This window comes from Pleurodeles waltl, chromosome 10 (genome assembly GCF_031143425.1).
Source record: "Pleurodeles waltl isolate 20211129_DDA chromosome 10, aPleWal1.hap1.20221129, whole genome shotgun sequence".
NCBI lineage: Eukaryota > Metazoa > Chordata > Amphibia > Caudata > Salamandridae > Pleurodeles > Pleurodeles waltl.
The window spans coordinates 747113000-747139937 of NC_090449.1; the positions used below are offsets into that span (position 1 = coordinate 747113000).

Here is a 26938-nt window from a genome sequence, read left to right on the forward strand (position 1 = left end):
TTTCCAGTAGCCACGGTGCTCCTGATAGAGTAACACTAGGCAGACAGTGACCTCCAGAAAGGGTCCCAGAGGACAAAACCCAATCCTGGGAAAAACCTCAGAAGCAAGGAACTCCTGAACAAGAGGTAAGAAAAAGGTAAGAAAAAGGAGAAGCGTAATTTTAACTGGAAACAGCAAAAACTGCAGACAAGAAAAAACAGGAGAAGTCCAAAAAAATCACCAGATACAGTAGCGAGGAGCACAACCAGAGCGGAAGTGTTTCCAACGCAAGGAACAGAAGACCAACTGTGCCTATATACTGGCAAACAGGAAATGACACAGAGGAAGTTCCGAAGACACCATCTTGAATTGGGAAAAGCCACATTTGAGTGAATGGAAAAAAAGGCATGGTGTAAAAGAGGAAACAAAGCATGCAGGGAAGGTAACAAAGACTCCTGGGAAGATGAAACGATGGCTAGGAGGAAAACCATAAAGCAAGAGAAAACAAGAAAAAAAGAAAAAAAGAAAAAAAGCAGAAAGAATAGGTAAGAGAGATTATAAGGGCAAAAAAGCGGGCGCAGCGGGCAAAGAAAGATGTGCCAGTCGTGGACCGAAAAATCGGCAGCCGCCTGAAACGCGTCTCAAAATGCAGCCCGCAACAGAAACAGCTGTCACAGTACCGCTCGACAAGACTGAATCTGTGACGCCTCCACAATAAGAGCACAGATGGGTGCGGAAGAGGAACCATGGCCCATTGGGCGCTGGATGCCAACAAGGCATGTGATTCGTGGAATGGCCTTTTCTTTTCGCAATCCTTGAAAGAATGGGTTTGAGGCCCGCTATATTAAATGGGTCAAACATTGCACAGCGGGCTGCAAGCAAGGTTAAAAGTCAACGGCTGCCATTCCAGAGAGGTTCCCATTGTGCGGGGTAAGAAACAGCGTTTCCTTCTTTCACCTATGCTATCTGCGTTGGAGCCCCTGGTGGAGCTTATGACGATAGACGTCCAAATCTGGTGTTGGGCGTGAGGTTTGGGATGGGAAGAAAGAATATCTTTTATGTGGACTATAAGCTACTCTACCTGACAAATACAGAACAAAAAACTGGCCCACATTCGTGAAATATTTTAAGTGTTTGGTGAGTTCCCAGGCTTTGCGAGTAACTGGAATAAATCTCTCCTCCTTCCAATGGGGGACTGGATCCGCATGATGTGCTCTCACTGTCCTTGAGAGTGGAACTCCACAGGTTCAAGTACTTGAGCATCTGGGTCACCAGGGATGCCACTTCAAGGAAAACTTCAACCCTCTGGTTCAGGGACTAGATAAGGGGACGACAAACACTGGAGCACACTGCTATTTACCCTGCTAGGCAAGGCGGCCATGTTAAAATGATCGCCCTCCCTTGTTTGCTATACATTCTGCAAAAAAGTCCATATAAGATACTGAAGATGTTCTTTGCCAGGGTGGATGCTGTGGGACGACGCTACTCTGGACGGGAGGACAATCCCGAACAGCAATGAGACCCTGCAAAAGTACAAATTTGAAGGGGCATAGTGCTCCCAAACATTAGGAAATATTATGAGGCAGCACAGGACATCATAAGTGGATGACTGGGCGTATGCAGAAAGGAAGGACGGATGGAGAATGGGTGATGAGAGCTACTTACATGACTTATTTGGGGTAAACTGAGCAATCAAGCATGCCCATTGACACAGTTCTGGCAGTGTGGAGAGGTCTACTCCGAGAGATGCAACAGGACAAGCGACTCACATACCACATGCTACTCTGGGAAGGGACTAAGCTGAAACAAGTGATTGCTCTGACGGACTTCCAGGGCCCGGATTAGATAGGCATCATCACACTTGCAGATGTATGGGATGCCAACGGAGTGGTTTCCTTTCACTACCTCTTCGAGGATTATCAAATATAGATCATCCAAAAGCTGTAATACAGACAGTTGAGGCATGCACTCAGGAGGAGTATAGAAATTGAGGAGGAGACCCAAGAAGACACCCCATTGGAAAGGAGACTGCTAGATGGGCGAGTCCGCAAACAATTGGCATATGGCACGATAATGCAAGGAGGGCTTGCAGGAGGCTCTGAGTTTCCCCAATGGAGGTGGCTGTTAAAGCCAGCTACCAGCTAATCCACTAAAACTCCTCCATCTGACGTATTACAGCAGAACATTAATCCACATATCTATTAGGGCGAGAGACGCTCCTTGTCTCAGAAATTGTGCTATGAAGGGTACGTTTATTGACACATAGTGGCTCTATCCCGAATACGCCACTTTTGGGAATAAATAGTAGAATCCCTTAAAAGAGCAGTTGGAGTTAGCATTGAGCAGAAGCCCCAGAAGGCCCTACTGGGTAAATGGGAAGCCTCAGATGTCACAAGATACCAGAAGATCCTAGTAAATGTGGGATTGATCGTGGTGAAATGAGATACAGACCAGAAATGGGGATGCGAGCCGCTCCCACTACTTCAAGACTGGGAAGCAGGGATGGAACGCTGTAAAATACTAAAAGAAGAGATATACAAGCATAGAGGATGAGAGAAAATGTTTTAAAAGATCTGGGGGACCTGGGACAGAGTGGGTACATTTTAGACTATGGGGGGGACAGGAGGTACTACACCTGATGGAGTGAAGAGTGGGACACAAGATGGAGGGGCCCATGAGGGTGAGACAGTGCTCACACAAAGGGTAAGGACAAAAGATTTGTCACGGTCATGAGTGATTACACCTCGGAAGAACTAGGGTTGTGATGTGGGTTGGCTAGGGGAGGAGGGTCTGTAATGTCCGAAAAGGTGCTGTGGAGTTATGATGTGTTTGAAATAATGTACTTATTGCTTTATAATAAAATGAAACATAATTTTAAAAATCCTAACTTTGGCCATTTTTAGAATACGTGGATGTCCACTCAATAGAACAGGGAGGGAGGTGAGAAATTAGCAGTTAAATCTACCAGAAAGAGCACAATGAAGTCAAGTAAGCTTTACTTAGGAATGGTACTTCTAACTGCAGATTCCTTACCTTAATAATAGATACTCAAGCAATATCTCTCAGAAGGTCTGAGGAGTGGATTCAACCATAAGGTTCGGCAGGGCAGAGGGGCAAAATGTCCACCTCTACAAACTTGGTTGCCGAGGCAGTACTGCTTGGTGAATGTACACATGGACACCCATGTCGCAGCCTGGCAGATGTCCAACACAGAAACACACCCTGCAAATGCTACTGTGAGGCCTTAGCTCTGGTAAAATAAGCCAGTGAGACATCAGGGGGATCCTTCTTGACAGGGTGTCGCACATTCAATACTTAGACTAATCCATTTGACGAAGTCCTCTTTAGCACCACCTTTCCCTTTTTAGTACCATCAATCTCCACGAAGAGCTAATCATCCACACAATACCCCCCAGCATTCACATAAAAGGTTAAAAGTCTGCTGTGGAAAAGAGAATGAAGTCTCCCCTGCTCTTTCAAAGGATGGGGGTGGAGAGAAAAAAGCTGGTACAGTGATTGACTGTCCTAGGTGACAGGGTGACACGACTTTAGTTCAAAAACAAGCCCAGGTTCTTAGCACCAAGCTGTTTGTAAAGAAAGTAGTGTACAGAAGCCAACATGAGAGCACCTGTAGCTAACACGATGCGTAGAGACATTGCATAGAGGAAATCTATCCTTAGAGTCAAGCGTTGTAAGGACAAGTGTGCACAGGCCCAAATGGTGTGAAGAAAAGAACCAAACTAAGGTACAACTGAGGTACTATAAAAGGTATGAAGGGAAATATATATATGTTTGGTCCTTCAGCAAACACATCACAACAGATGATCAGAAAAGTGAAGGTTGATCTGGCAATCACGAAAAAGCAGACATGGCCAACGTTTACCCTTTAACGGTGCCCACTGTAAAGCCTTGCAGAGACAACTATAAAACAAATAACGCAATAGAAAGCTATGGCTATAGAGGATCACGATTATGGCCCCTACATGAGGCTACAAACTTTTTCTCAGTGAAGAGATTGGCGTGGTCGAAGGATGTCTGGCTGCGAGCACTACGTCCACTACTCATGATGACAAATCAAAACTGCTCAATCTCCACGGATGGAAGTGTAGGTTGTGGAGATTTATATACAGGACCCTCCCCGTGTGCTGAGACAGGCGGTACTTCTGAAGGGGTTAGAGAAGCCTGATGATAAATGCTCAGGCTCAACACATCCGAGTACAAAACTCTTCTGGCCCAAAACTGGGCAATCACAGCAACTTGGGCTCGATTAGTTCTGACCGTCTTCAGAGCTCAAAGTGGGAGAGGAAATGGAGAGAGCGCATAGAGGAGATCAGTGTTGTCCTCCAGGAGGAACAAATCCATCAAAGGCCTTCTAGGTGAGAACGCCAAGTGCACAGTAGACTCAACAATGTGTTATTGGTGTTGGCAAAAAGATCTAGCAAGGACATGTCACACTGGTCAAAGACGTTTCAAGTAACTTTGGGATGGAGATGCAATTTGTAGTCTGCCAGCTGCTGTCTGCTCTACTTGTCGATTTTGGTGTTTAGAGACCTCCAAGTGTGCAGAGCGTCCTCTCACAGGATCCATGACCCCACTCTGCTGTGCCTGTTGCGGTACCACATGGCAACTGTATTGTCCATAAGAACCTACACCAGCTTCCCTCTGATGGTTGGTAGTAAGGTGTTCAATGGCAGTCCGATGCATTTAAGCTCTAAGACGTGGATCTGGAGCTGGTGCTCTGCTGGAGACCACAGACCTCCAATTTTCACCCCTCTATGAAACCTTACCCGCCCAGTGACTAGGTATCGGTCACCATTGTAAGCTCTGAAAGAGGGAGGGAAAGAGGCCTGCTGCTTGTCAGGTTGGTACCATAATTGTAGGTCCTAGACTACATCCTTCAAAATGCAAAGTGTGCTAATGGAAAACCCCAAAGATGTCCATAAGTGGGCCTCGGCTGACTGCAGTGAATCCACCTTGAAAAGCCAGTTATCAACATGCAGAAATACACAGATCCACATCTTTGAAAATGCGCTGTGACCAATGCCATCACTTTCATGAACCCCTAAGGAACCGAAGTGAGGCCAAAAGTTAGAACAACAAATTGGAAGTGTTCTAACCCCACTGTAACGTATGGGTAGCTTATGAGGGATTGTAGAATGGATATATGGAATATTATTGTCATACAAGAATAGCATTCAATCTCCTATGTGCAGAAGACAGAGGAACAGAGCAAGACTGAGCATCTTGAATTTATTTTGCAGACTGCATTCAGTGGTGGGAGGTCTAGAAGAAGTATGAGACTCCTATCCTCCTTGGGCACAAGGAAGTAGCGAAAACAACACTCCTCATTTCTCTCTGCTTCATGAGCCCCTTCAATGGCACCTTTGGCCAGGAAAAAACTGACCTCTTGAAACAAAACTGTGGCATGGCCTGATGGGACTGCACCTTGATTAGGAGGGAGAACAAGTGGGTGTTGATGAGATGAATGGAAGGGCATAGGCCCTCAAAATGATTTACAATACCCATCGATCTAATTCAATTGACCACTAGTAAGGCAGGAAGAATCAAATTCTGCCTTATACTGGATGGATGTGGCTCTTAAAAGGACAAACATGCCAGCACTAAATGCATCAATATGTTTAGATTCTCTATTGAGAGGATTGGTAGGAAAGGGTTTAGAATTCATCTTAATAGTAGATGCTTGTAACAATGAGCTGAACTTTGCTGGGTGCCGCATGAGGAATGCTTTTTTGTCAGAGTCTGTGCTTTGTCATCTGGTGACAGGCCGACCACCTGACGGGACTAGCAGGGTTTAATCTAAGTCACCATTGAATTGATCATGAGTGCTGCATTAAAGGGCCATAGGGGCTCAGAGAAGGCTCTAGGTGAAGGATTTCTGCCAGAAAATGTGATTTAGTTTCAACAGAAGGGAATTGTATGTGGAGGACTTCCACTGCTATGTATACCACAACTGCGGAGGAATCAACTTGCTCTGGATGTGGTCAAGGTTGTGAGTCAAGCTTAGTTTCTGAATAGGTGTTCAACCCACTTGCAGTATGCAGGTTCAAACAGAGCCTTTCATCAGTGTAGGTATGGGGGATCTAGAACATTATTATTGTCACCATTGTTGGGAACAGGTTTGACTGCACCGAACAGGGAGTCTAGTCTCTGGTATATTGACAGCATAGAAGAGACTGGGAGTCAGAGTTAATCATGGTTGGCTGTGCTTTAGTCCTTTCATTGCGCAACAAAGGTCTGGAGCAGGCTGATGTTGGTTCATGGGTGGCGACTGGCATCAGCAAAGAGTTTGGTACGGATGATTGCAAAGTTGTTATCTGTACTGCTACAACAGGAATTGAAATTGACCCTGGGATGGGAGTGGATCTAAGGACTGGCATATGCTCAGGCCAGTGACAGGTCATACAGGGACAGCCACCACCTAGGATGACCAGCTTGCACAAAAGTGACTGCGGCTCCCGAGGGTGCTGGTAGCGTCTTAAAAATATGATGATGGCTAAGGAAGTCAGGGGATGCCGGGACCAACTGTAGAACAGGCTCCAAATTAGCAAATGCTGGAAGTGAAGGGCCCTTAGAGTGCCAACAGCGTAACTTCTTGCTTGACTTAGAGTGGCAAGACTCAGTGATATCCTGCTTGGCCTTCTTGCAATGCGGTTTGGATTTCAACTTACCAGAGGACTTTTAGTTGGACTGAGTTTGAACAGGGGATCAGCCACGAGATCTGTAAAAGGAAAGGGAGTGAGACTGCTGCTTTGAATGCAAACTTTGAAGGGTAACATATGGATTTGCTTCTAGATTTCTGATCGGTTTCAACTGAATCAGGTGATACTTTCCACATGACTGGGAGTTGTGGCCAAACCGCAGGCACAATAGACATATATTGTAGGGGTCTATAACAGAAATGTGCTTCCAAAAGTTTCAATATGGCTTGAAAACGGTCACATTCCGGAAATACATTTTCCCCAGCCACACTCTGAGAAATTAGAAGAAGTTTGACAGGTTGGGAGAAGAGTTCTGGATTCATGTAAAAGGACAAAGAAAGAAACAAACTGATGCCGTATCTAGGGGTGGTGCCTACATGTGGCTCCACTCTTCACTTCCAGAGAGGTGTGATGCCACCGAAAAACCATGTGATGTCACCTGGTGACATACTGGAACCATTACTTGAAAATCTCCTAAAGCATTCAAGGGTCTGGGAATATTCATGAAGAGAGGAATCTGCATTCAGAAGTACCTATGAAATGGTTCACAGGCAGTCGTATGTGGTTAATATCTTCAGGTTCTTAAGACCGGAATAAATATTTTAAATTAGCCCGAAGAGAACCTAAAGGTCTTTCTTTTTCAGTCCCTGCTTTCAAGTACTGAAAGGTGTTGTCAACAAGGTGGCCAAATAGTGACTCACCATTGCATGTTATATTTGGAATGCAATTTCGGAGTTCCGGAACTCTGTGAAACTCTGTGCACTCTGTGAAATTGTGCATCATAGCCATCACTGATGTTCAGGAAGCATCCCTCTGCAGTGGTGTTTTGAAGAGCGCTGTAATGCTTGTTTTATGACTGAATCCCCTTTGGGATGGCCCATCAGACAAGCCCTTGTGGAGTCCATTACTCCGTACTTCATTATCAGCCTTGGAACAGTCACTGACAAGGTAGCTTTCCTTTGCACCAGTTTTCACTCTTCTTTCTATACATAACCCAAGATGGATATGACTTTTGAAGTTTTCTTTGGAAAGTCTTTGATTGTTTTCTTGAGGATATTAGATTCTACACTTGAATTGGCATAACAAATCTCTATGATAATCTCTGTAGAAGAGGAAGTATACAGATGTTATCTGACGGGAAGTCCACTGATGGCAGATCCACTCACCTAAAGGGTTTGCCGCATAATAATCCCATTCTTTGGCAGGCCTTCTCAAGGTTGTCACCTTCTTTCTCTTCTTCAACATCATCCTTTTCTTTTGTGTATGCTTCTACTATCCTAGGTGGTGGCAGCGAAGGTAGAGCCTGTGGTTTTGGAGGTTGCGGAATCGGCTGTTATGGGGGCTGTGAAGGTTACAAAGGCTGCAGATGCTGAAGTAGCGGTACTGGATGAGATAGTTCTGAATGTTGAGGAAATCTCAAATAATAATCCATCCTCATGGCCTGGAGATCTTTAATGCCATTCAAAGGCCTGCATTAATGAAGGACGATAATGAGGTCCATCGCTGTCATAATAGGAATATCTAAAGTGCCAGGGACGTCCCTTCGTTGGATGAGGATCAGTTTAAGGGGTAGGATAGGATCCCTTGGATGAAACTGATCTGTTTATTGGTTGTCATCTTCTTTGTATTTGACTTTCAAGTCAGTTGAGCTACAAGCATGTCATAGAGGACCATCACCTTCTCAATCCCGAAAGTTCCATATCCACTTCAGTGTCAAATGATTTCATATTTGGTGAGGATAAATACCTGAAGTTTCAGCAACAAATGGTGTAAACGTAATGGATCTTCTATGGCCTTTAATTTCAGTGTCCTTGATGGAGCCCTCTACAGTGGTGGTTTCAGCGATGAAGGACCAAACAACGGTGGGGCTACTGGCAAAAAGGTATTCACCAATGGTACCGCAGATGCAGCTATCAATGATGAGCCAATCAAAGAAGTAACCGTCAACAGGTTTTTGGCTCCTCAGATCAAGGCTTCTTCAATGAGGGCTTACTTTTTGATCCTATAAATGGTCTTGTCATCAATGAGGATAAAGAAACCACCTTAGATGAAGGCTGTGGCAGTAGCTTAAGTGGTGACTTTATTTGACCAGCAGATGAGGAAGCTTTTCATTCAGTCATTACAGGAGCCTGCTTGCCTGATTTTCAGGCACCTTAGCAGAAGTGCTTGAAAACTCGCCTAGCTAAAAAGGTATGCCCCCACTTCTGTATCTTTGTGATGCTTGAGATTTTATTTTAGAGGAAATGGAAGAAAGATTCCTGCCTCACTTGCCCCAATTGGAAGGAGCTTGCGGCCTCTAGAGACAGAAAAGCAAGATATGCTTCAGATACTGAAGCATTTTTCAGATAATGTTTGCCAGAATTTGCACCCCTGGGGTTTATGCTTAGTGCAGAGCCAGTAAATTAACTACTTATACCGGTCTTGTGTGTGAAGACACTTTTTCCCTCAAGCTCCACTAGGCCTGAATATGGCTTTCTATGAAAACTTCAACATCCTGGAGATGCCGGCCAGACCTACTCCAAAACCACAGAGATAGAAACTCAAGCAGAAAAACTGCCAAGGGGGCATGATCCGTCAGAAAACACCCCAACGGGGACAGAAAACACTATGTTGTAGCAAACTGAGTAGAACTCAGCACAGACCCCCTGTTCTCACAACATGCAGTGAAAATCTGAGAAATAGTGACCTCTGGAAACAGTAGAGTTCATGGCCCTTCAACCTCATTGAAGTTTGGGTATTTTCAAATGAGTTTGATTGGATACTAAACATGAACGGTTTTGTAGCTGTTTCTATTGGAAATTGTTTTATATACTGTTCAGTAGGTACTGAAGGCTCCTTTTTTGGCAAGGGGTGGGGAAAATCAAGCATGTGAATCAATGACATATCCAATGCTGGAGAACATTTGATAGTATACAAGAGGAAAGAAGTGTGTGCCTGCAGCTGCTAGTCATATCATACGTGCCAGAAGGTTTGTTTTGGGCAAAAAAATAAATGCAGCCTCTACCAAGAGCTATGTAATGCCAAGAGATCAGAGCACAGGGATGAATCGAAAGCTTTGTGGTTTCCCATTTATCAGTATTTTTTTTTTTTTATAATTCTATATGGCATTTCTGAGATGTCTTGATAAAGTCACTAATTCTATAACTACGGATCATGAGATGATTTAATTATCTCTTCATGTGAACCCTGATATTCTACATATAAAAACTGGTTAGTCAAATGGAACAGAAATTTCTTATCCAGATTAATTTTAGTAAGCAGCTATTTTAAAAACTTTAATAAATTATCTTTATACAAGATAAAGTGCATTACAGTATTTGTTTCTGCCAAGTAAAACCTAACTGATATATGGAACCAATAGTGAACTTGGTCAAAGAATGGAAAAAATTGAGAAGCGAGTAGACAAATCCAATGACTAGATATTTTTCATAGAGAGAGATTTTGGATTAAAGAACCTGCCCAGCATGCTATCAAAAGGTACCAATGACTATATTAAATAACCGGCTTTCTATGATTGGCCTAGTGATAAGATATTTTAACATTTTGTGTTTGAATGGAAGGGCCTTTGAAAGTAAATGTGGCCTGAGTGATGTTGATGCTTGAGTCTTCTTATTTTCAGGTTCACATAGATTGCGGATTTTACATTTTTGGCATATGGTCAAGAAGCTCTGAACTGTAGTAGATGGTGATTAATATCAAAATATAGGCAGGCTTTTTAGTACATGACTGATGAAACTTATAACTGATAATTAAATGTATTAAGAGAGCAACTCAATATTATTCATCTATACTGTCAAGCAATCAGTGAAATAACATGCCAGAATTCTTTATTAAGATATTCTTATATGGCATGCATTACTAGTGTGAAAGATTTTATTGCGTAAGTGCTATATAAGATTCTTAATGTTTATATGTCTGTTATGAAACAAATTAAATGTAAACACTAGAGTACACCTTAATGTGCTATTTCATTTAATCTGGAATCTTCTAACCCCTTGGTGTCGGCAACACCTACTCATGAGCTTTACTACTGTTTAAAACATTAGTGTACAAAATATATTTAATGTAAAATTGAAAATGTTACAATGTTCTCCAAATGGGAAGGAATTTGAGATTGGAGACTACACATTAAGTCAGCACACTCACATTGACACATGGGGGAAGTGCAGGTACAGCAAACACAATAAAGTATGGGTGACTGTGGGCCTGAATTACGGCACTGATAAGTACCAATAGTATTTATTTATTATTAAATAATATCAAAACTCTGATTAAGTAAAACATACCAGGACTTTCAAGAACCACCACAAAAATTGGCTCACAGCCCCATAGTGGGTTACAACCAACAATTTGGAAAACGCTGGCCTACACTGTTGTACCAATGACCTTGCAACAACTGTCTTTGTACACACCAAGTCATGAAATATATGGTTGATAAGGATAGGAAGTACAACACTGAAACATGCAATGCTGCATAAGGGCGGAGGCCTATAACAGATGTAAAAAGGTAGAATATAATTGTGCAGAGTAATGTTTATCTAACTGTATAGGTTTAAAATGTATTGTTCAGATGCAAAATAGTCTTCTGCCGACCCCCCCCCCGCCCACCAGGCACAATCATTTTGTAGGCCCCAACACAATCTGGATCCTCAAACACTTAAGCATAATACCACAGTCTAGGTCAAGCAAACTTACCAATGGTTGCAGCAAGCTCAGGGTCAAATGTATCATCTGTGAATCTTAGGAGAAGGCTGCAAGAGATTACAAAATTAAATTAACATGTGAAATGAGAATAATAAGCATTTCACATGTTTAGTTGCATGCACCTTTGAATAAAATGCATATAGTGCAATTTAGGCCGATGCTTCAATATTTTGCTGGTATCAGGGTGTTTTGCATCACTCTGGTGACATGAACCAATGTCATCATTTCTGGAAGCCCAGAAGCCCACTTCTTTACATGCCCATATCCGTAAGAGCAGTTGTTCAACCCCCTACTCTTGTCAGAATGACACCCAATTAATATTAAGAGGTCGGCTAGGAAGCTACTGTGAAAGCAGTCACAACAACGTTTTGTTGCCTGCATTATCCACTTGACTGCACTTTGCAGGAAAGTTCTCAATATAAACAAAAGCAGGGGTATCCTTCAAGGCCAGGTGAATAAAGACCCAGACATTAGCTTTAAAGCATTCAGAACAGCTCTAACAACAACAAGGGAGATGACAGAAAATAAATCTACCCCCCAAAAACACACTTTAAGGCACAGAGGACCTAAGTTAGAGTTTGGCAAACTGGTTACTGCGTCAAACCTGTGACAGCTATCCCATCTGCCTTATCAGATTTTATAAGTGCATTACATCCTGTGGCACAGATATCTGTCACATTTGTGATCAAGTATGCAGCCAGCGAATCTCTAAATCAGGTCTTTAGAGAGCAAAGGAGTAAGTCCTATGATCACTACGACAGGAGGAGGGAAACTGGGGGGTTGATGCAGAGGAGGTCATCACCACAAAAAACAACCAAATATTGCAGTTACAGCTCACTTCTTAAATAATTTGCAATAAAGCAATGTGTAATAGGTAATTCTGAAGGAGAACTCTTGAAATAATTAAAGAAAATACAAACACACTAGTGCTGCTGCTGACCTACACAGAGGGTTTTAGGGGGTTTCCTTCCTTCTTCCCTTTTCTAAATTTTATTTTAACTTTCTCTGAATCTTATTTTTGTCTTTCTCTCAGCCTTTATACTTTAGTTCCCCTCTCCACAACCTTCCAATTCTTGTCATTTCTCTTTCCCTTCCTAAATCAACGTAGCTCCACTGAATACCCTCAACCCCCACCTCTTAGCTCTGTCATGGCATTATGGGGATATTTCATTAGCGTCCTCATCAATAACAGACAGAAGGAAGTTCAAAAACCACTAATTACACTTTCACTATGATCCAGCCTGCCAGGCCATCGTGCCCAAGTTGCAACCCCCACTGCAGCTGCCTAAGCGGGGGTTCCATACGCCACTGCGCAAGAAAATGACTCCATCCTCATCATGCTGCTTAAAGGTGTCACAGCATATCATTTGAGGTATAGAGGAGAGGTGTGGAAATGTAGATATCGCACCTATATTCCATTTTTCTGTTGAACGGTTCAGTAGCAAGCTGCACCTTCAATTATTTCTTTTACTACATAATGGAGAAGAAAACGGTGTGGCACAAATCAAACAAATCGTTCTGTGGACCAGTAACCCGTACCAACTTACACCATAAAAGTCTTCCTTGCATATATTTCTCAAGGAGTTAGGAAAAAAGAACTTCAGGAACATCAAGTAGTTGAAATCTATTGGCATTATGGCTGAAAAAAAGTTTGTGCTCGCTATAAAATCCTATGTTGCATGATCAGTATTACATTTATTATAGTCTGATTTACAAGGAAAATTCTAAATCTAAGCGAGCAGAAATGAGACCTCTCATGACTTCAATTGAAATTTTCCCTGGATTTCACAAAGCCTTTTTCAAATCAGTAACAAACATACACCTGGAAATCCTAAAACTATGTGAAAAGTTTGTTGTGAACAATCTGCATACGTTGTGCCACTATGTTGTAATGTGCACAAGCGCCTTTGTCCTACACCAGACATTATAATGACTGATGTGATTCTACAGAAATAGGATACTGTGCTGTCAAAAGGAATAGTTCTGAGAACTACATCTCTTTTATGAATTTTAAAATGAACCTTTTATCATGTGCAGTCTTCTTATTTTGTATGTTAACAGTCATGTAAATAAGTATTTTATCAGTTCATCCAAATAAACATTCAGGAATTGAGAGAAGGCCCGAGAACAAAAAGAACCAGATAGTAAATTCAGAGTGACAAGCAAAATCCAGTGTTCTCAGAAAACTTAAAAAATGTTTCATAAAATGAACATAACATTTTTTCTCAACTATAAAACATCTCATGGATAATTTTGATAACAATGCTCCTTCAAGAAAACCGGTGCTGCAACCAAACAGCGCCAAACCGATTCTATTTCGACTCCTTCAAATAATGAAGAGCGGAATAAGGACTTCAGCATAGTGCGGCACTCAGTATTGCACAAATGCCAGAAAAATACACAGAAAACGTTCAAGAAATGTGCATTAACCTTCCAAAAGGCAACCATGCAACAATATTAAATGTCTTCATATAAGAGACAAACACAACAGCTTCCCCCAACAAGACACACAGGGTCATCTTTAATTCGATTTTTATGCCAGATAGGCTATGTCTCATTACTGAACATGGTTGCTTCAGAAATTAGACGCACCCCACCGAACGAGCTATAAAACTCAAAATCTGTAAATTAACAGGTCTTGAAACAAGACCATTTTTAAAATCCATAAAATAGGGCAAGCAGAGAGTGGTCATACTTGAATCACAGAATGTTAAAAAGGCTGACTTGCTTCAGAATGATGTTTAGGAGATAAAATCTTGACATTGACCAAGTTATACCTGAGAAGAGCAAACGTCCAGCCCTCTTAAAATGGACACCCACAAAGGATATTAGAAGAATATGGTGCCCTATATCAATCTACCCAAAGCTCAATTACCCTGAGTCCACAAAGTAACAGAAAATGACAAAAAAGAATGCTAAAGAAACGTATCTTGTGCTAATATTAGAATATTTTGGGTGACCCTTTAAGATACTAATCAGCAAATGCCGAAAGAAAATGCTTGTAGAGCACAGAGGGGGCACAAACTGGGTCAATGATTTTTTTTTTAGAAAAAGCAAACAGCTATTAAATGAGAATGCACGGCCTGATTTCCTCAGAAGATATCAGAAAACACATACTGGTGTACAAACACTTATAAAACAGAAGAAGGAAAACCATAAAGTTGAAGAAGAGAAGGATACAAATATTTCCTGAAGAAATACTGCTTGAAGTATGAATAACACAGAAGCAAAAATGAATAACTTAAAAACTATCTTTTATGACTAAGAAGCCAATGTGGATCCTGGGGTACAGGATATGTTCTAGCTTCAACTTCAGTAGCTAGCCAAGAGACTGCTACTGCACAAGAAACAGCTGCAGACTTGAAAATAGGGGTGGTCAGAACTTGCAGTGTTCCACTCCGTGGAATACTGCGGAGTAACATGAAAACTCCACAAGATTCTGCGGAATTCCACAAACGGGCAGAGATAGGCATGTTACGCTGCTTATGCAGATTTTTAATGGCAGCTTGTTCTGCGTTGAAAATACAGCATGAACAGCACCATGTGGTGCGGGAGATGGAGATGAAGATCAGGTTGCTTTTGCTGACACCTAAGTAGATTTTCTACTCGAGCAGCACTATCATCAAAGCGAATGGTAGCGACCGTCGTGGTGAGAAAATCTCACCGGGTGTCCCCTTACCGCCCGAAAATCACACTAGGGGACACCAATTCTCACTCAAGCTTGCCAATTTATCTTAGACGATCAGCACGCAAGGTAAAACTTCGCTATGTGGGGGTTGGCAGATTATGGATGGAACTCTGCGTTACAAGCGTTTCGTATGTGGAGTTTCAGTTTCCTCTCCTCTCCTCTAAGAATGGAAAAGTGCAGGAAGGGTTCCAAATGTAGCTCCTCTAAAATCAGTGATTTACTGTTCCATACAGTGCCGCAGTGTCACCTAGTTTATACTTAAGGAGTCAAAGTTTCCATTTTTGCACATTAATACTGACGAAATATTATTTCGTATTTATGTAAAATGGAAAATTAAAGACAGATGAGCCTTTAGAGTAGCGCTCTAATGCTGTAATCCTGCCTATTATCTGAGCAGGCTGGAAGCATAGACAGTTTAACTGATAAGACTTCCTTAAACAATTGCATATATGCACATATATTTGTTGTAGAATGGTAATGTTTTAATAGGAGTGCAGTATACTATGCATGGCTTCCTGTACTGTTACAATCCAGCAGACACTGAAATGTGAGCGCAAATGTATTGGTTAAACCAATGTGGAACTAATGGCTGAAAATCTATTGTTCACAGTACACAAAGTAAATAGAGACAGATACGGTTAAAATTAGCAAAAACTGATAAAACAGGCAGAAATATTAAAAATAGAATTACTAAAACCTGACGTCCCAGCTGTAATTAAGGCAGCATCGCAAATCAATGAAAAAGGTGCAGATTCAGTGAAAGAACTGAGAGTGCGAGTAATTAAAGAAATCGTGTAAATCAGTGACTGAAATTGAAACAGATAAGCAGGGATGCTCTACTGGTTTGTTCAAATCGATGTTATACAAAGTCTAGAACTTTGACAAGATATATAGTTGCTGCCTATCAACTTTTAAGTAAAACATCTATTCATTTAGGTGACACTGTTGTGGACTGTATTGTTTCGTAGTGTGCCAGTTACTTAGCATTTCATACCCTGGTGAAGCCACAGCGCGCCAACTAAATAAAGTATGGGTTCAACAGATTGAATCCACATTTTAAAACTGGGACAGTATTCTTAAATTACAAACGTGAGGATTAAAACACAGTTTAAATGTTACTTTGGCAAAAAAGAGAACGGTACATAGATGGTTCCATCAAAGTGTTAGAGCTTTATAGAGTAATTCATTTTAGCTCCACATGAATAGTTATCCTGTGTCTCAACATCAGAGAATGAACTCTAGCAACCGAAGAATCAAGCCAAATTAGATGGACGGGTTCACAGCCTTGCTCTACCAAACTCCAGCCATGGTTTTAGGAGTAGCAAGGAGTGAAGAGAAGCCAATCTAGTAGCTTTGTGGGTGCACTGCATGTAAAGTTCTGAACAGATCAGCAGTTGCTGATTTAGTTCTTGGAAAATGATTTTAGGGTTTCAGGCGCGAGCCTGAAACACTGAAAAACAAAATGAAACAAGCAACCCAAGAGAGTCAGTTTCTTTTGTGACTGCTATTTCTCTGGCTTCCAGGGGTCACATATAATAGTTTTGGGCACAAGAATGGTTTTGTACTTCCAAGGTAAAATTGCAATGTCCTTAGGACAAGTAGCTCAAGAAGCTTTCTTACCATGGTGGAAAAATCATTTTAAAAATAGAATTTTTGATTCATATTGCTTGCTACCGCAGACGAGTCCTGTCACAGTGCTATAAATGTTATAGCAAAGCATAACATATTTCAACAACTTGGTTTAAAGAGCCAATGGTGCCCTTGAAACGACAGAGTGCTGTGATGCGCTATGTACAAAGTGCTCTAGACAGTGATGATAGATTTGTTGTGGAATTTATAAGGTGAGTGTTTTCAGTGGCTGGCTACCATCTGGCCTTGAACGAGGCAGTGGGTCCAACGTAAGCTTTATGCAGGTAATAGACTTGCAAATGTCAGATATGGAGAGCTGGTGTTGATCTCAGAATTAATCAGCTTCGTGTACGAGTTAGCTGATCTGGGAGTGGCAGGCATGTACAGTCAACTTCACACTGACCACATCAATCATCTGACCACAATTATCTGATGCTTAAAGATGTCATTACAGATTCCAGGGAGGAGGGAAGCAATCCAAAGAGTCTGGGTTAATAGCCGCCCCATTTTCTTGCCTAGGGGAATTGGAAACTCAGTTTCTTGAAAGTGCTTTAACTTTACTTCCTAGATGTGCAGGTTGATTGTAAAAGCCTTATAGGCACTTTCTAATCAATGAAGGTTCACAAATAACTTTCTGTCTGTATGACGAGGTCATTATGCATAACATTTACGCGGGTATGGTTCTGCTCCCTCTGCATGGGTGAAATCAGTGAACTTATTTTAAATCAAGGTGATTGTGAATAAAGCAATGCCTTTCCTGATTTATGGCCACGGGATTTTAGTGACGATAAACTGCGTCCTCCATATCCTAAAGCGCAGACTAACTTTTTACATAATACTTTGCCACAACCTTGTTGCACTAATTTAACGGTGCTTATTTGACATAGGTCCTTGTGACAGTTTATGTACTGCACTTGAGGGTGGTTCCGTCAGTTTGCTTTTAGAGGATTTAGGGCCATATTTATACTCCGTTTGCGCCGAAATTGCGTCGTTTTTTTTGACGCAATTTCGACGCAAAACTAACGCCAACTAACGCCATATTTATACTATGGCGTTAGAGGCGAATAGCGCCAAAGTTCCCGGAATGTGCGTCATTTTTTAGCGTGAACCCCTTCCTTGCGTTAATGATATGCAAGGGAGGCGTTCCCGTCTAAAAAATGACTCCCAGGACTTTACGTGGTATTTATACTCCCGGGCAAAAGAGACGCCCGGGAGTTGGCGTGGCTAAAAACGGCGCATTTGCGCCACTTTTTAACGCCTGCTCAGGGCAGGCGTTAAGGGGCCTGTGGGCTCAAAATGAGCCCACAGGTGCCCTCCCATGCCCCCAGGGACCCCCCCTGCCACCCTTGCCCACCCCAGGAGGACACCCAAGGATGGAGGGACCCACCCCAGGGACATTCAGGTAAGTTCAGGTAAGTTTTATTTTTTATTTTTTATATTTTATTTTGGTGGCATAGGGGGGCCTTATTTGTGCCCCCCTACATGCCACTATGCCCAATGACCATGCCCAGGGGACAGAAGTCCCCTGGGCATGGCCATTGGGCAAGGGGGCATGACTCCTATCTTTCCAATGATAGGAGTCATGTTGATGGGGGATGGGCGTCGTTAAAAAATGGCGCAAGTCGGGTTAAGACGATTTTTTCGACGTAACCTGACTTGCCCCATTTTAAGACGCCCATGCGCCATTTTCCCCCTACGCCGGCGCTGTCTGGTCTACGTGGTTTCTTCCCACGCAAACCAGGCAGCGCCGGTCTGATTGCGCCGTCTAACGCCATTCCATAAATACGGCGCCCGCATGGCGCTTCAGAATGGCGTTAGAAGGCGCAAAACTTTTTGACGCTAAACTGCGTTAGCGCAGTTTAGCGTCAAAAAGTATAAATATGGGCCTTAATCTGATCCTCATGCTGCTTTCTCACAGGAATACATTTCAAAGCATTTTAGCAGAGGCATACACCTCCTTCAATTAAAAAATGCTTTACTATAAACAAACCGTTCACTAAAGTGCGATCAGCTGAACTCTTAATATCCAGGACTGACCTCTGCAGCTACTCGGCTGCAGAATGCAATCATTAGTTAGTTGATCACACAGCTTTCGATAAAGGTCTGCTGTTAGATTATGAAACACTTCTCTTTCACTCACTCAGGTGAGAGCGTGGGGGATCTCCTCCAGAGAAAGAGCACTGAAAAAATGAAGTTCACATACGACAAGGAGAACACATTTAGATTGTTATGAGTCTAATCAGTGGAGATCGCATCTATCCACAACATCCATTTTTTAACACTGCATATTACACCATAATTCTCTCGTTTCGCGGTCAGTAAATAAACAATTTTACTTTTAATCAATTTAATTGGACTCAATTTAACACTGGAATTATTAAAAGTTGAATCGATCAACTTGTGGCCTGCCAGGATTTCAACTTGTGGCCTCCCAATCACCACATATTCCAGCTACAAGTGAGAACCTCACTAACTCAATGAGCCATCTTGCTACTTTGTAAAGGTTCACATGCCGTGGGGCTTTATAAAACAAACTATGAGCAAAAGAGAATGTTTCAGCTTGTGGCCTTTTTCTCCACTCATAGACATGAGCTCAATCGCAAAATAACCTAATACCGAAATGCTAAAAAAAAGTGTACCGTTGATTTAGATCAGTGATTTTTAACCGGTGGTCCGTGGACCCCTTGGGACTGCAGAGTTTATTCAGGAGGTCCGTGGACACATATGACCTCTAATCATTATTTTCTGTGAATCATAAGCATTTTGAATCATAAAGAACTGTAAAAAGACGGTTCCTCCAATGAGGATATTAGTTTCATCAAGTAACAATAAATAATACTTATTTGAAGTGTACTTTATTGCCCCTTCAATGCATGCAATATATGTATTAATTAATAAAATGAACAAAGATATGATTAAAAACCAAAATTAGAAGCATTTTAAAAACATTTTTAGTCAGGGGCGTGACTTGGCGTGCAGCAAGATGCCGAAACGCTCCTGACCTCCGGTGAGCCCTCCGCATGAGGCCAGACTGCATAGCAATCATTGATCCTGCACAAAGCCGCAATATGCGGCCACACACGGTCTATTGAAAGGAAGTTCGTAGTGGACCAATTTTGGATCCTTCCTGTACCCCACTTCCTCACCTATGCGCCACCTCGGACTCCCAACCAATCTAAGATGGTGGACCCGACTGGGGTGTTGTAATGCAGCAGATTCGAGTGACTCAAGAAGAAAGTAATCCTCGCAAGTCCTTGGCAGAAGAGGAGCAGGATTTAAACACTATCACTGACGATCACCTAATGCTGGACAAAGGAGACAGACGGTGCAGTACTTCCCCTACCGCAAGCCATGGGGCCTGTCTGCAAGTTTGTCTGGGGCCTGCTGGAAGTGCATGCCTTCAGAACGGAAACTACAGATTCCACTTATTAACTGGGCACTCCACGCCCCCACTGCCTCGCCAATGACATCGCATTTGAACCATGAGTACAGCTGTACAAAACGGCACAGCTTGCTGGAAACCAGCCCCATGGCATGTTCCCATATACCGTTCAATGATCTTCAAAACACTTAGAGCATCTCTTGACCTTCCATGGTGATTTAGAAGTGTGCACCTCTGCTATAACCAACCTCCCAGTGCCTCGCTGATCTGGCCCCGCTGGGGCAAAACCCTTGAGCCCTGTTGAGATCTCCACCTGATGCTAACCCCTCATTTTAAGATCCTTGCATGAGAACTGAGCACACTCATGTAATTGTGCCCCTGAATTCAGCGATGACATCCATTGTAAGCTCATGAAGATTAAATGGCACAAGTATGGATCTGTGCTGGGACTGACAAATTGACAGACACTCATTTATGTGCCTTCTGTGCATACGTGTCTGGGAGCAGAACAGATTAATTTTGTGGGGCTTAGCTAAAGGACTCTGTCTGAGTGATTTCGCCTTCTGGTTCGCCTCTGGATGGTCTCTGAATTCAACAACTCTAAAACTGAAGTGGTGTTTCCAGACCCTAAGTCCACAAATAGTGGTGCGTAGCTTGCGTCCCTTGACCATCAATCGTGTGCAGTTGCTTCCGAGGACCTGTGTCTCTTACTCTGAAGGAACAGCTCTCCCAACAACCTACACTCTAGTCTATATATATTGTAGCTCTTCTGGGGGAAAAATAAGTTAACACTCTAAAATGCCTGAAACCAAAGAAATCACCATGAAGAAAAGAGAATCTAAAGCAAACTTGAAGTGTACAAAGTAATCCCCTCCCACCTCAGAGTCTTCAGTTAAAGAGAAGTCAGACTCGACCTTCACGCTGGATGCTATTTTACGTAAACTAAACATAATCCTTGACATTGCACAAAGTACTAAAACCAATACTCACTTACTCCAAGTGGAGGTAGCCGGATTACGCAATAATCTTAAAGACCTAAAAATAAGGACTGCTGCCGCTGAGTCAAGAATTAGTGCGGTCAAAGACTTTAACAATGTTCAATCTATAAGAGTCCCTGGGCTACAAAAATCGGTAGTTGCTCTGAAACTACAACTAACTGACCGGAAGATTGAAACTGAAGAAGTAATCTCTGTAAATTTGGAATTTCCTACGGGACTGAATTCTCTCACAAATTGGTTGCTGACATTCTTATCTCTTGGATCCCATCTGCCTTACAAACATCCTTTGATAAGGGTCCCCAAACAAACAAGTTATGACAGCACCAAGAGCATTGATCTTTAAACTGTTAAGACACCAACATATGGAACTCATCCTGGCACAAATGAGGAAGATTTAGAAGGTCACGTGGCAGAACCAGATACTCTCCAACTCACAAGTCTATGCAAAGGAAACAGTAATTTGATGGAAAGGATTTCTAGCATTAAGGGAACGTCTCACAATGATGGAAATTCCATTAGCTTTCTCTGGTGTATCCAAATTTCGCATCACCTTTAGAGACTAGACCAAATTTTACTCAGATCCCACAGACCTTGCTACATTTCTTGGCAATAAATCTGAAACCCAGATGGACACGGAGTCCTTTGCTGGAGACTCACTGAGACCTGCTCCTACTTGACTGCCCATTAAGGGGTTTACTTGGGGTACAAAACATTATTATATCCTTTTGGTGGTATAACTGCTGTTTCAAGTTTAACAGACATGTTAGTATCGTTTTTGTGTATCACAGGCCTGTACTCTAGTATCTTTCTTCAAGAGTAGACATTCACATTAAGAAACATATTTAATGGTTTGTTACATGTATTGCAATGATGCCTTCTGTGTTCTTAGTCACTGCAATGGTTCCAGCAGGTTGAACTGTTTAGCTAGATGCCACTATACCCATGTTCTTTCACTAACTTCACTATTGTTTTTTCCCCCAGATTTTCTGTGCTCATGCAAATCTAGTAAGAGTGTCATTGCTGTTTCTTGTTATCATAGGTACTCTTGCACAGTACATAAGCTACCAAAACAAACTATTGTGCTATAATCACTTATACTTATGATATCATGATCTGTGTAAAGCGTCCATATGTGTTTACATAAACCTTGTGAGTCCCAAGATTACTTTGCTAGACCCAGTGCTTAACTTCTAACCGAAGGCCCTTACATGCACATATCTCACCTCATAGATGATTATAAACTGATCTCCCCTCACTCTCCCCAAGCAGGATTCTGCAAGAACGCTTCCCTCTCTCTTTAATACCAGTTATAAGTCCGGCCTCATGCAAACAGGACTCTGTGCTGTTTTCCTCCAAATTTCTCCCAGAACATGTTGTCTCTCACAGACTTCCTTTGATGGGAAGGGGCTCAACGGCAGCCCATGAGACATCCAGACCTGCTTGTTGTTAGTTGCTGTTTGACCCCGATACCTCTTCCTTCCATCCCATGCCCTTAGAGCTCACTCTTCAGTGGTGAAGAAATGCATTCAATGGCTTCATCGCATTTAGGGTCAAAAAAGCTCTGGACCAGGCCCAGCCCCAATCACTCATGATGTCTATTAATGTGTTATTCTTATATACTAAAGGACTAAGTCATCCTGTGAAAAGAACAAAGAAACTGGAGTACTGTGAAAGCCTGGCAGGTGACATTGTGCTTCTTCAGAAAACAAAAACTGGCTATAGAGAGGAAGCTGATGCGGTTTGCTCAGAAGCTTTCAGAAAGAAAAATGGGGCACTCATTCTTATCTGGAAGAGCTCAGGGCTGTCAGTGATTTGCTCTGAACATGATACTCTGGGTAGGTGGCTATTCACTAGATTGCGTGATGGTGTTCAAGAAGACCTATATATAAAGAACATTTATGTCCCCAATGCTGATGATGCTATATTCTGGTCCTATATCAATAAGAAATTAAGAGCTAAACCACCAAATTCCAAACTGATTGTAGGAGGTGACTTTAATCCCTAAATGCACCAAATTTTGGATCACAACTCAGCATTTAAATTCAGGACCCCCAAATTCCATAAACAAATGATTTATCTCTGCAATACACATTGCATTAGAGAGGTTTGGAGAATCCACAAACCCACCAGTGATGAATTTACCTTTTTCTCTCCTCCACACTCTAGTTTCTCCGGCACTGACTATCTCCTGGTCTCTGACCCTCTTTTCCAGTCCACCTCTATGGCTAAAATCCACCTTATCCCGATATCTGATCATGCTGCACTCTCCATGACTATCCGGATTACGCACACTAAAGAGAAAACTAGAATCTGGCGAATGAACGAGGAAATGTAGGACAAACCAGAAGACATAACAGACCTCAAAAAGGAAGACCGCCGTATTAACACTACGATGGTTTGGCTTCCACCACAACGTCAACGATACTGCCAGGGCAGTCAGACCGCCGGGCCGGAGGTGAGCACCTCAGGTCCAGCGGCCGCCGTAAGACCACTGGCGGTATTACGTGTAGACACACCACCAGGCTTTTTGTGGCAGGCCACTGCCACAAAAACCCTGGCGGTAACGCACCTGGTGACAGTAATTTCCATTCCTGTCACCGGCACACACACCCCCACTCCCACTCATCCGCACACTTTCATAGAAGCACCCCCACTCACCCGCACACCTTCAGACATGCAGCCCCACTGATCAACACACTCCCTGACATACACCCCCACTCGTTCGCACGCACCTAAACAAAGACTCCTACTCACATGCATCCAAATACACACACCTACTCACTCGCACCTCAACACCCCCCTCTGCTTCCATTCAGACACACACACCCTCCACGTACATATACACACACACACACACACACACACCCACAGGCATACCGCTACACATACTCGCACACACTACACACATGTACACAACATACCACACCCCTCCACCTCCCCTTTCGGATGGTCCACCTACCTGTCTGGGCGAGGTAGTCGTCCGGGAGAGGATGGGTGTCGGCATTTCCACTGCCAGCGCCCCACCGCCATGCCATATTATGTCTAGTAATACAGCAGGTGGAGTCCTTTTTGCGTGTCAGTGGAACCGCCTCTCAGCAGCCGGTCAGGCCAACAGTGTCAGATTCCGCCCTTAAATGGGCGGAAATACTTGGGTGATTTCTAATAGGGCAGTCTTTGGACTGCCAACACTGGAGGTCTTTGGGCACCGTCGATGATGATGGTCTTTTCAAAAGACTGCCGAAGTCGTAATGAGGACCTCCGTCTCCTCGCCCGTGGTTCTATGGGACGCGTTTAAATGTTCGATGAGAGACCATATAATTAAACGGATGGCCAATAAAAATCACGAGAGTAAAACGACCCTTAAAAAAATTAGATGATGACATTAAAATAAATAATCCATTTTCAGACACTCCAAGAATAAAGATATACTTAACAAGCTCAAACAAGGGAAATATAAGCACAATTCAATCGTTAGTAGAAGAACCTAACTTAGGTCCACCATACTCAAAAGTCCAAATGACCTTTATCCTTTCGCAGGGCCGGGAGAACATTAGCGGCCGCTCTTGAATTCAGAAACAACCCTAACAACATTTTACACACCAAAGCTCCAAATGGTGCCATGAATTACAAAACTAAAGAGAGTTTGGATAACTTTAGAGATTTTTTATGCTAAAGTCTACCTACAACCCCCTGGCCACTTGCCAGAAGTCTGATTGTGAAATTTTCCTACTTCTTTAAATATCTTTCAGAGGTTGATAAATCCCAGCTGAATAAACCCTTTGATTCTACATAAATCCTGAATGCCGTTAACTCCATCCGATCTGGGAAGGCATCATGCCCGGATGGCTTCTCAATTACTTTCTATTAAACATTCCAGAACTCACTGATTGATTTTCAAGAACACGCTAAGCTATTTCACTCAACAAGGTAGAGTCTCAGGCACCGCTTCGGAAGCCACAATTGTGGCAATCCCCAAAGAAGATAAAGATCACTCAGAGCCTAAAAATTACCACTGTAGCTCTAAGCTTATAATGGAGGCAACAGTATTTGCTATAGGCCTCTGATAAGGTATACTGGCCCTTTCTTCACACAGTTCTGGAAGATCATGGCATAGGAGAAACGTTTATCAATGTGACTACGGCTCTCTACGTCAACCGTAAAGCAAATATTAGAATAAACGGAGAAGTCTCTTCCTTTTTGATCTACACCAGGATCCAAGTCAAGGATGCAGTTACAAAATGGCCCTCTCTGAAGGGTCACCCCAAAATGTTTGACTTCCTCCTCCTATTTTTCTGACCTCGTTTTTGTTGGCTTAGAACTCTGGGCACTTTACTACTGCTAACCAGTGCACTATATGCACGCAGGGTCTGTAAATAAAATGCTACTAGTGGGCCTGCAGCACTCACTCTGCCACCACCATAAGTAGCCCCTTAACCATGTGTCAGGCCTGTCATTGCAAGGCCTGTGTGTGCAATTTCACTGCCACTTTGACTTGGCATTTAAAACTACTTGCCAAGCCTTAAACTTCACTTTTAGTACATACACGTCATCCCTAAGGTATGCCCTAGGCAGCCCGTAGGGCAGGGCGCTATGTAAGTGAAAAGCAGGACATGTCCTGGTAGTGAAAAACTTCCAATGTCGTTTTTCACTATTGCTAAGCTTCCTCCTCTCATAGGTCAGCATTGGAAATTCCCTTGGAGCTTGCAAAAGAGGCACACCTCTCGATGAGTACCAGAGTGTCTGAAGACGCATTGGGGAGTGATCCTAAGGACAGTGGTTCAGGTTCCCCTCAACAGAGTAGAGAGTGGTGCACAGTGATCCCAACAGGTCCCAGTATGGTAAGGGGGAGAAAGGGTCCCATGTCCCTTCTAAAAGTCGGAGGAGAGGTTGAGGTGGGCAGAGGCCCAGGGTTCCCTATTTCGAGCCCCAGAGGTTGGACTGTCCCACAAGGGACCCAAGCAGGGTAACCTATTCTGCACAGAGAGATCATCCACTAATGGGAGCTCCACAGTGTCAGGAGAGCTGGTGGGAGTGATTTCCACATGTGCCCTACCAGTTCTGAGTTCTGGGGGTACCAATCCCAAACGGAGGGCACATGGTCACAGATGGAGGGGCAGGGTGAGGGAGGACTCACCCCTGCCCCTGTTCAGCCTCAGGGTACAGACTCTGGCTTCATTGGCCAGTGTCAGGTTGCCACCCCTGAACTGGAGGGAGATAGTGTGGAAGTAGGGTGCAAAACCCCTTTAGCTACTGCTCCCACTCTGAGATGCCTCAGAGGTTAGGGAAACCTCAGCAGCCCACAGGGAACTCTGTGCCATCCCCAAGGCTGGAAGAAAAGCTAACACAATGGCCCTACTTAGGGCCTCTACTTAGCAGTAGATGACCTGGCTCTTGACATTGACAGCTGTAGATGGCCTCTGTTTGTTACTGTCCTGGTGGATAGGGGTTTTCATGGGCTGAGGACAGAAGTCGGAACCAAGGGGTGGAATGGGCCATATCATATTGCTGTCCATGGTGGTACCGTCTGGCTACTGGGATGCATTTGTGAGCAAATTTAGGTTAGGTGCTCCACAGATGGAGTCCACATATGAGAAGAAGGGTTCCCCATATGTCAGGTCAGTGGCCCCCAAGAGGGTTGACAGAGGGATCCAACTGAGTTCAGAAAGGCACAGAACTAGCAAGTGCCCCTGAAGTAGTGGGCCACTGTCCATGTTTCATCACCCTAAGCAAGGAAGTCCAGCAAGGTATTGATTAGTCTACCTTGGCTTTAGGCTGGAAGGGGGTTGAGTTGGAAAATGACCCTCTTTGAATGGTCAGCCCAAACGTTTTGCCTTCCTCC

At 43.1% G+C, this 26938-nt stretch overlaps 1 protein-coding gene across 1 annotated transcript in view; it reads right to left on the reverse strand.

The window, feature by feature from the left end:
* Positions 1-26938, reverse strand: part of RAB18 (RAB18, member RAS oncogene family) — a 156870-nt gene that overhangs the window by 103710 nt on the left and 26222 nt on the right. The window contains exon 2 of the mRNA XM_069211317.1: positions 11394-11449. Coding sequence (XP_069067418.1) covers positions 11394-11449 — 56 coding nt within the window. The remainder of the gene's footprint in view (positions 1-11393; positions 11450-26938) is intronic.